Source organism: Phragmites australis, chromosome 16 (assembly GCF_958298935.1).
Source record: "Phragmites australis chromosome 16, lpPhrAust1.1, whole genome shotgun sequence".
In the NCBI taxonomy this organism is placed as follows: Eukaryota; Viridiplantae; Streptophyta; class Magnoliopsida; order Poales; family Poaceae; genus Phragmites; species Phragmites australis.
The window spans coordinates 9,291,222-9,301,254 of NC_084936.1; the positions used below are offsets into that span (position 1 = coordinate 9,291,222).

A 10,033-nucleotide genomic window follows, 5' to 3' on the forward strand; every position below is an offset into this window, starting at 1 on the left:
ACACTCTTAATGACCCCATGAAACTCTAAAGCAAGCTTTTCCCTCACACCATCTTCTTCATGGTTATATTTGACATCCATATTTATTATCATGACACTCTTCAGCAACCTTTTGTTCATAGGAATCCAGATCTGCAAACAAACAAACAAATGCAATATTCATAATTCTCCTAGAAATTTCTGATGCTCCAGATTTAGGTAAAAGAGGCACTCCTAAAAGAATCATGCTAGCGAGCACTTTCCACGAGCATAGTACCTTTGAGGTCTGAGTCGAATACTTTCTCCTCGAAAGTGAACACCATGTCGAATGGTCCATCATCGGAATTCCTTGCCAATGTAGTGGTGCAGTTGTTATGGTGTTATTTCTCTTCAGCATCGGCAACAACCTGTTCCAATTTTACCTGGATAGATAGAACAAGGTAGCATATTTGGAATGCAATTAAATAAATAATCTACTACAACTCTCCTAGTGCTTGAAGAACCAGAAAGCTACAACCTTTTTGACAAACGCGCCAATAATACTGACATATCTAATTATCTAACTGAGAATTACACCAAAACGATCCCAAGAGAGACATTTTGGACAATCTCTCTAACAATCAAATCGCAATTTTCTAAGAACTATATGCGGGCTGACGTATTAAGGATATGAAACAATTCATACGTCTGCAATTTATATCGATTTCACTTCAGATCTTCTCCCTGTAACAAAGCAATCTGTTAAAGTATTCAACTTGTCTAAATAAGAGCAATACGATCATGCCTACAAATTCAGTTAGAAGTTAAGATCAAGGCACACATCATGATAAGTTCAGAGACCATGTTTCAATGAGCTATACATGATTTTGACAAGAGTGCTTGGAGCCAACCAACAATAAACATGAAAAACAAGTTGTACATATATATATATATATCTTAAAAGTCAATCCAAAACTGGACATGAATGGCTAATATAGAGTTGTAGACATAACAAAAAGATCAATATGACACAGAGTGAAGAGTGAACCAAACCAAACTATGCTTATTGGTACTGATGAAAGCATATTCACTGTTAGAAACTTAATCGCAATACCTTTGTTGTTATATCTGACAGAAAACACACACATCAGTATGGTACCTGCTCCATGCAGGTCAATTCAGGAGGTATACTCAATTGTTTGGAACTCCAAAAAAAAAAAGAAGTAACATAAAACATATGTGTCAAGGCAAACAAAAGATATATGTAGGTAGCCTTATCTACAAATATCACTGATCAAAGCTAACAACCATGATAAAAAGTTATACTGGAACCTATAAAATCAGTATTGTTTTGAGCATGTAGGATGTAGGCATCAAAACAAGAGAGTAGCAGTTAGCGTTTGCAACAAAAATAAGGGAGCCATGCATAATTGCACATAAATAAAAAAAGGAAGAAAGAACAACCTGATAATGCAATTTTCTCTATCAAAATTGAATCTCTAATAATACAAACAAGATGAAGAAGGCCATCCTAGCACACACAAAATCTTTTAGGAAAGACCAATTCTTTAACTCATTTCATTCTTAATCTAAATATGTACAAATAAGATGAAGCAACAACCTAATAACACAAACAAGATGAACCAGGCAAAGGTCAGCTACTCTGAACAAACAAGATGAAAGAGCAGAAGGGTAGCTGCAGTGAATGAGAGGGAATCAATTCACCTTGCCAGCCACCATAGAGCTTGACCTGCCAGGCACAACACCGTCTCCTTGCGGCCCGACTGATCTAGAAAGACGAGAAATAAATAAGTATGACACTTGTTTGAATTCCAAATGCTAAAATCTCTACAATTATGAAAGAAGAAAGCAGCACCAAAGTGAAAGAAGTGAACTAAACCGGGAACCAATAAGCATCATGTAAATCAATCATCAATCAACCAGGAACTTGGAAGGCAACTAAACTAAAGAACTCTGGAATTCAGAGCAGTGCATGGTAAAAGAAAAATGCTGCAAGCAAATGTGGTACACCTCTTAAGCTCAGTGGTTGCTGAGATCTCCTGCTCTCCTTGCTACCTTATCTATTCTTCTCCTTTCCAAAATCCTGCAGTAAAATAATAAGAACCAGATGAAGTAAGTAAACTTAGTAGCCAATTTCTTACTTCGGTTGCTGCAAAATCCAGGGCAAAGACATTCAATGTAGCTGAAAAGGTACATGACACTTCTCACTACCAAAATTAGCCTTGATGGTACACACATCATATGATCCTCAGTAAATACAGGATCCTGACGGGGCTCAATTTTAATATGTAATTCACTGCCTCACACTAATACAATGAAAAACTATACACAACACACATCACTCCAATGCTTGATTTTCAATCAAAGTCCTAGAATCTCCATACTAGATTTTGTAATACAACGTTTGCATAGATTAGAAAAATAGGATTTGCATAACAACAGAAAAGAGCTACTAACGTATAATGCTTAAGAACCCACACAACCCATTGCACCAAGCTTACCATTTTGCAGGACTGAGAGCTACAAGGGCAGCAAGGCAGCCAGGAATGAACTCTCCGAGCTCGGCAGCGACACCTCTCTCCTCCTCCTCCTCGATGACCTCCCCTCCCCAGCCAGTAGCAGAGAAGGGAAGCAATCAAAAAAGAGAGGCCAGTAGCAGAGAATGGAAGAAAGCTCGAACCTTTTTTTCTAGTGTTAGGGCAAGTACAGTGGTACAGACTGGTGCTGTCTGTAATATGATTTCATATCACATATACACAATATAATAGACAAGCTATTGTGTGAGTTGGCTATAAGTAATCTAAATGACACCTAATTGTTAAATGACACGTGGAAAGTTGAGACCACAAATAACAAATGGCATCCATACAATGGAGAAAATACTGTCTATAAGAGTTGTTGTGTGATGTTTTAGACCGTTTGTTAATTAATAGATGTCATCTTTTTTTTGTCTTGTTTCTCTTTCCTCCATGTCAGATAAAATCATATGTGGCTTCTTTTCTAGACACATGATGTCACTTCATTGTACACGCTCTAACCACCTCCAAGTCCTCCACATTCACCGGTAGGCTCGGTGGTTGCCATGAAATGCGTTAGTTGTTGCTAGAGCTAGACGTGTGCACTCCGAACGGGGGTTGTTGACTATCTGAGTCGCTCCTCCCTCCTGGCCAAGTTGACTGGGTCACCATCACCAGTGGTTGAGGGATCAGTAAAGGACAGGAAGAAGGTGCGAGCAGACGTCCTTTACTGATCCCTCAGCCATAGAGAAAGGGAAATGAATAGAGGGTTAGGATAGAAACTGAAAGAGAGATGGATAGCTAAGACTGAATTTCAATGCACATATCCTTTTCCCTTTCCTACCCCTTGTATCCAAACATCACCTTACTCCATCACCTAGAAAGAATATTAGTGAATTTTTTTTCCAGATTTTTAGAATTTTATTTGAGGTCTTAACAATTGTTAGAATGTGTAAAAGTAATTTTTTTAAAGAATTTTAGTTTAAATTCTACATAGGTTTTTTTATGAATCTAATTAAAATAGGTTGCATATAGAATATGAAACACATACAAAAAGTTATTGGGTTTTTGGAGAAATAGAAGACACAGATTTTTGGAGATACTAGAAAACTATTGTGCTGTGATTAATACCTATGAACAGTGCATTTCGATGGAAGAACCGCTGAAAGGCTTACAGAGTGGCGTAGAAGGAAAGAAAGATAAAACCGATGGTAGAGTAAGAACTTTGTTTTGTTCGATGGTACAGAGGAAAGAGTGAATATTTTTTTATAGTAAATAAGGAATTTATCCTCGGAGGATGGTGACGACAAGATCATATTTTCTCTACTAACCAAATGACGGGGGATATGATGACTTTGATGCCAAGTTTCTCTAGAGGTGAGTCATCACCGTGGCATCGAACACTCAACAACCTCTGTTAGTCGAGAGCGAGACTGATTAAGCGTCGTGAAGTGCAAATGGCTGTAAGTTTATAGAGGTAAAAATTGTAAATTGCAAATTCTAGAAGGGTAAATGAGACAATCCGCAAGCATAGAGACATGAGAGATACGTATCAATCTGGGCGACCCAAGCCCATATGTTAGAGCGGATCCGACGGGCGGCCCATCGGTTTCCTTCTCCAGACCACCGCGCCGGCCGGTGCCTCGTTCCCATCGCCCACCGCGGCCCCGCCCCACAGGCTATAAGCCAAACCCGACTGACGGAGGTGGACGCCCGCATGCTCCACCGCCGCGCGATGCCGCTCCTGCCGCCGCCTTCTCCGCCTCCTGCTCCGCGGACGCCGGGGGTCGCCGGCGGGCGTCTCTCCGCCTCGCTCCCGCCCCCGCCACCTCTACACTCCCGGAGGTCTTCCTTCCGCTGATCCTTCCCTTCTTCCCTTCCCCTGCCTGATCTTGTAGCTCTCGAGAAATGTTGAAATGGCAGTTTGGGGAGGGAATCTCAATATTTGGATGCTGGTAGGTAGATTCGTGGGGAGGGCGGGGGTGGTAGGAGCGAAAATGGAGCGAGGTTTTGGGGAGATTGTCGGCCGTCGTCGCTCTATTTTGATTGAGGACGGCGTGGTGGTGTGATCCGATGGGTTGGGGAATACTCTGAGCACGCGACAGGGGTGGTGAACTGGGCCTGAACACGTTGGGTTGGGGAATACTGCCCTTTTCCGATTGCCGTGATTACCAACTGGGCCTGAACACGTTGATGTGGTTGAAGTGGAGCCACTATTTGGTGTTATTCACTGTTATGATCTACGGGTTGCGATTTCGTTTCAGCTCCCGGAATGCACTGGTTGCTGAGTTATGCTCTTGCCTTAGATCATTCTGGTTTATCCAGAACAAGATGGGATTGTTTCGCAAGGGGATTTATCCGTGCCATTTAGCTAAGATTGAGTTTTTTTAGAGCTCTTTCCCTTGTAAAAACACTGTCAGATTATTGGACTAGAACTACTCTCTTGTTTGCCTGCTGACTGTTGCCTCTTTTTTGGGATTACTTTAAGCTTCTTTAATGCATTCCTCAACAGCTGGAGCATACTCTATATTTTTATTTTGTCTTGCTTGAAAAAAAAATCTGGAAACAAGATGAGTTCTAGATATCACATTAAAGCATATAGTTATGTGCTCAGAATTGGCTAATGGCTAAACGTGTACGATACCGGGCCCATAACATGGGAATCTTGGATGATGCATATTTCTGCATCAAATTATGATGCTAAAAGCAGTGGACATCAGCTAAACAATGCTCTGGATTTTAAGACCAAATGATGCTAAAACTATATTTTTGATGTTGCGAACCAGTAAACCTAAGTAAATGGATATTCTCTTTGTTGAAGGATATCCCCTGGGTTGGGCAAAAGGCTGAACTTAATGAGAATATAACTCATGTGTTTTACATTTGAAAACAGTTTATCGCTCTTACTTGTAATTGTGATATGGTGCATCAAAGCATTGAAGCACTAATTTATGAGTTAATTTGTTGCAGAGAGGTGCATATTTGGTATCTTTTGCCTGATGAGTTGAATGATGCCTCCCAACTGAAGATGTACATGGAACTCCTTTCCCCTTCTGAAAGGAAGAATGCTTTGTCTATGAATGGGGAAAAGTTGCAGAAAGATGCTGTGTTGTCCCGTGCATTGGTGCGCACCACCCTCTCAAGATGTATGAATCCATCATCTACCTATTCAGTTTTATGTCGCATTTCATTAATTTTCATGCCCGATACAACGATTTAGTAAAGCCCGTAATGTAGTCTTGCTATTGGGGTTTCTTAAATTATGAAATAAACTAAGGATGTTAGATTTATCAATGTATATTGGTTAGGACTAACGGTGACATAGAATTGTGTCCATGGTGGTGGTAACCTATGTGCAATGAATATTGGACTATATAGTTGTAATTTGTAAACTTGCAATTATTCGTAATGACCTGGAAAGCTAGTTATCCTTGGAAGAAAATAGCCTAGTATTGTTATGAAAGGATTGAGCTATTTGATGCATCATTGCTTTAGATGCATGCAATTATTCCTCTAAGTTTGGCTTCCATACAGGTGGACACCTTTTATTTGTACATTTATCTGTATTTGTGCATTTCATTGGCTCTTCCGATTCATATGCCAACGTTCCAGAACAATGTAAGAAAGGGAATGCATCAAATGAGAGCAATGTTAAAAAGGAGATCGATCATTCAACCTGACTCATGGAAGTTTGGGCATGTTGCTCAGTGTTAGAATTCGACATTTTATCATGTCAACAGTATGTTCTTGTTACAATTTATTATTATATATATAGTTGATAAAGATTTGATAATTAACAATTAAGGATTTACTAGAAATACGGTATATTCTGAGGATGGAGTACCATCATACACATATTCGTTACCTTATATGGTAACTGCCATACGGTAAATAGACCATGTGCGGATATTCTAGCCAGTTTATTGTGTTCCACGTAGAAACTAGTCCTAGACTAGAAAAGAATTTTTCGGACAAAGTTACCTAGACACCCGTGTCCATTTTTTTTTGCCGAATTGGACACTCCGAATCCGAGTTGGATTCTGACACCTGTGTCGGATTTCGAGTTGTATTTCGCAAGTCTTTTCTTAGCCGAATCAGACACTTGAATCCGAGTCGGATTTCGACAACCGTGTCCGTGTCCAGGTAACACTGTTCCAGATAACACTATCTGGGAAGGTTACACTCGAGACTCCGAGTACAATATGCCTCCCCAACCCGACTACATAAGGTGAGGTAGAGGGGAGGAGAAAGAGGAAGAAGCAATATAGAGGTGGGATAGAAGCAGAAACAACCTGTTAAGATTTAGCCACGATCAAATTCATCCGATAAAAGCTTCAAGTTCTATAATGCAAGAGAACTTTCTGAGATTCATAGGAGTATATCTAGACTCATCCGTATTGTAATTGTTTTATCCTGAGATTAATAAACGCAGTACAAGACGTAGGGCTATTATCCTGAACCTGTGTAAAATCTCGTGTCTTTCTCTTCGATACACGCTGTTGATGGATATGTATCCCTACTTTAAATAAGTATTTGTATAGTCAACTTTACTAATTGTTGACAATAGTGTTGAACATATCTTGAGATAGCACTATAAGATTATTGATTGTTTGCTGCTAATTTCTTTGGACTAGACTAGATACAGATTGCAAAATTGATCCAAGATCGTTTGAGTTTAAGAAGAACAAATTTGGCAAACCTGAGGTAAGAGTTTACAAGCTAAACTTTGCAGTATTACCTTTTCTGCAGTTACAAGCTCTATTGAATTTGCTTTTCTTTGTTGCCATGCTTTATCAGATATTGTGGCCACCTGATGATGGCAGGATGCAATGGCCTTTGCATTTCAATATTTCACACACATCTTCGTTGATTGCCTGTGGCATAACCATGGATACTCCTGTACGTTCCTTTTCATTATTGACTATGAAAGAGAGAAAAAGAAATGTCAGTACTTCTGTTGCCGTGGAACTTATTCAATCAATGTTGTTCTTTTCTCTGCTATCTCAGATTGGCATTGACATTGAAGGGAAGAAACGAAAGACAGCCAAGAGTATTTTATCTCTTGCTCACCGTTATTTTACCCCTTCTGAAGTTGATTATTTAGCCAAAATTCCTGACCCTGATGCTCAGCAAAAGGAATTCATAAAACTATGGACTCTTAAAGTTAGTGAGCCTTTCTTCGGCCCTCTACCTTATCTAACTTTTTTATGCAATTAATTCATGTTGTTGATTTACCATTCTTTAAAACTTTGATTGGTAAATGCATTTTTCCAGTGCAAAGCTAGAGATTCTTTACTGAATCAGTTACCTACCACTTAAAGCAAACTATGACCAATCTCCTTGTCCTTTTCGAAAGAAACGCATGTATTTAGTGCAATCATATTTTGGTGTTAACTTGCTAACTGTTGATGTTAGCCGTTGGATGAAGTTTGGATGGATCAGATTCTAGGAGATGTGAGGGTCACATGGATGGGCGTTTCATGAATAACTCCTCCACGGAAAAAGAAATTATTTATCGAGGAGACGAGGATCTCACCTCTTCACTCCTTTTGATCTAATTCATTTAAATCTCATCAAATGGTTTATTCAACATTTCCCACATAAAGTGGCCAGTCTAACAAGAATGATTTAGTAATTTGTGCTGCAAAAGACACTGCTTACATGGATTGTTGATCATTGATGTCTTAATTTGTAGGAAGCGTACGTAAAGGCTCTTGGAAGGGGGTTTTCAGGTGCTCCTTTCAATAAGTTCTCGATCATATTGGCAGCAAGTAACGGAATCAAAATTTCTGTGGTATGCAGTTTCCTTACCCCCCCCCCCTTCCCCCCCTCAAGTGTGTCCTTTCTTGTTGTCTCGAAACCTTGAGAAGTTCCACAACTCATTTGGGGGTTGGCTTGTCATGAGCTCCTCTCCCTTGGCTTAAATCCCCTAATGCTTATTCGTGAGAACTCTCTCCTGAAGGCCATGTGGGCCAGTTTCCTTCTGCATTAGTCCATTTTGGATTTTGCTAAGCAGGCATACATAGTTAACTTCGATCATTTGAGATAGGTGGGACTACAAGGATATTGGCAAATAAACCTATATTGTTTACATTTGGCCCAAAGGAGATTTTTAGACTCATTTGCATGAAGTTAGAAATTTGATCTGTATGGGACTGATCCCCATCAAATTTCATTGGAACTTTTTTGATACCCAGTCATCACCACTGAAAAACATCTTGTCTGGACGTCTCACGAATGTGATATTTTTTTGGCTTAGCATCACTCCAGAGCTTTTACTGTTCCACGTATGCAATTTAACAATGAATAGTCCTGTGCCTATGAAAGCACCTGAAAATTCTGATAGATCTTTTTTTTTTCCCATTGGACTTGCCAGGCACCAAAAGTATTAAAGGATTCTAACTCTAGTTGTGACTGTCTGTCCGAGAATTGGCAATTTGCACTTGCAGAGCTAAATAGTTCTCATTACATGGCAGTTTGTGTAGAGGATGACTCAAGAAGTTCAGGTTTGCACTTCGAATATTTCAGTTGCGAGCAAACTCTTGTGTTCACTTATCCTTAGTCAGTCACTTATTGTTGGTGCATGTTGCAGGTTCTGGGAATGGTCGACTACCACTAGGATTGAAAGTATGGAAGACCATTCCATTCCTAGAAGATAGACTTGTTTCTGGAACTGAAGCTGTAAAACTTATAAGTTGAGTATGTAACAGCCTGACAGGACCTGCTATTGGTCATATGATTTCACCAGATGACAATATGATATAACGATTTGTATTTGGACAAGGTATGTGGGGAAACTCTGAGCATTCTTCATGCATTGAGGGGAAGCTCTGAGTATTCTTGAATCATTGATTAACTGATTGCTGACATTGTACACTAGTGAGGACTTTGGGAAATGCAACAGCATATATTTCATATTAAGACTGTTTATTAGCTGCAGCCTACAACTGACAACTTGTTTCCAAAGGAATAAACCATTTCTTTACCAGCATACTTGTTTTCAACTGATTTGTCAAGGATGCGAGGGTTTTCCATGTGATGTCTAATTGGAATATACTTCATCCTCTTTGAAATTTTAGTGCATGAAATTTGAGTTTGTTGTATGTGTTATAATGGTCCCAAGATGCATGGGTGGAATCGAATGATTTATTTTTTGAATGATGGTGGCATAGGATTGGAATTCTGTATCTTTTCTACGCTCGAATGGAAAGATGTGATGCCGCTAAAGAAACAGTTTTTCTGATCGCAATTGATGTATTAGTATATTTTTCACTTCCGTGGATCTTCTGATTGTTTTTTCTTGTTCCTTATGAGCCTGGCAACCGACCATGTATGTACCTTTGGGGCGTGTTTGGATGGTCGGCTCCCCCCCCCCCCTCATGCTTGCATCAGCGCGTGCAGGTGTTTGTGCTTAGCGCGTGTTTGGTTGTCTGGGTCAGTTCTGTCGCCTGCACCCGTGCGTGCAAACGCATCGAGCGAGCCTGGCTCCGCGCATACGCCGGAATCGGGCGTACGCGACGGGGCTGGCTCGCCAGGTGC

The 10,033-nt window shown here is 40.0% G+C and overlaps 1 protein-coding gene across 1 annotated transcript; it reads left to right on the forward strand.

The window, feature by feature from the left end:
• Positions 1 to 4,071: 4,071 nt before the first annotated feature.
• LOC133895939 (uncharacterized) lies at positions 4,072 to 9,427 on the forward strand. The gene is made up of 8 exons (XM_062336466.1): positions 4,072 to 4,339; positions 5,465 to 5,640; positions 7,134 to 7,198; positions 7,292 to 7,393; positions 7,502 to 7,657; positions 8,190 to 8,288; positions 8,871 to 9,000; positions 9,087 to 9,427. The coding sequence occupies exons 1-8, from the start codon at positions 4,212 to 4,214 to the stop codon at positions 9,191 to 9,193; spliced, it is 963 nt and encodes a 320-aa protein (XP_062192450.1). The 5' UTR covers positions 4,072 to 4,211; the 3' UTR covers positions 9,194 to 9,427.
• Positions 9,428 to 10,033: the final 606 nt, after the last annotated feature.

What these genes read in the sequence shown, in the direction of transcription:
- LOC133895939 (XM_062336466.1), top strand. Translation starts at nt 4,212, where the DNA reads ATGCTCCACCGCCGCGCGATGCCGCTCCTGCCGCCGCCTTCTCCGCCT. An exon ending in CCACCTCTACACTCCCGGAG is followed by an intron (nt 4,340 to 5,464) that starts GTCTTCCTTCCG and finishes AATTTGTTGCAG; the next exon opens with AGAGGTGCATATTTGGTATC. An exon ending in GGATGACTCAAGAAGTTCAG is followed by an intron (nt 9,001 to 9,086) that starts GTTTGCACTTCG and finishes TGCATGTTGCAG; the next exon opens with GTTCTGGGAATGGTCGACTA.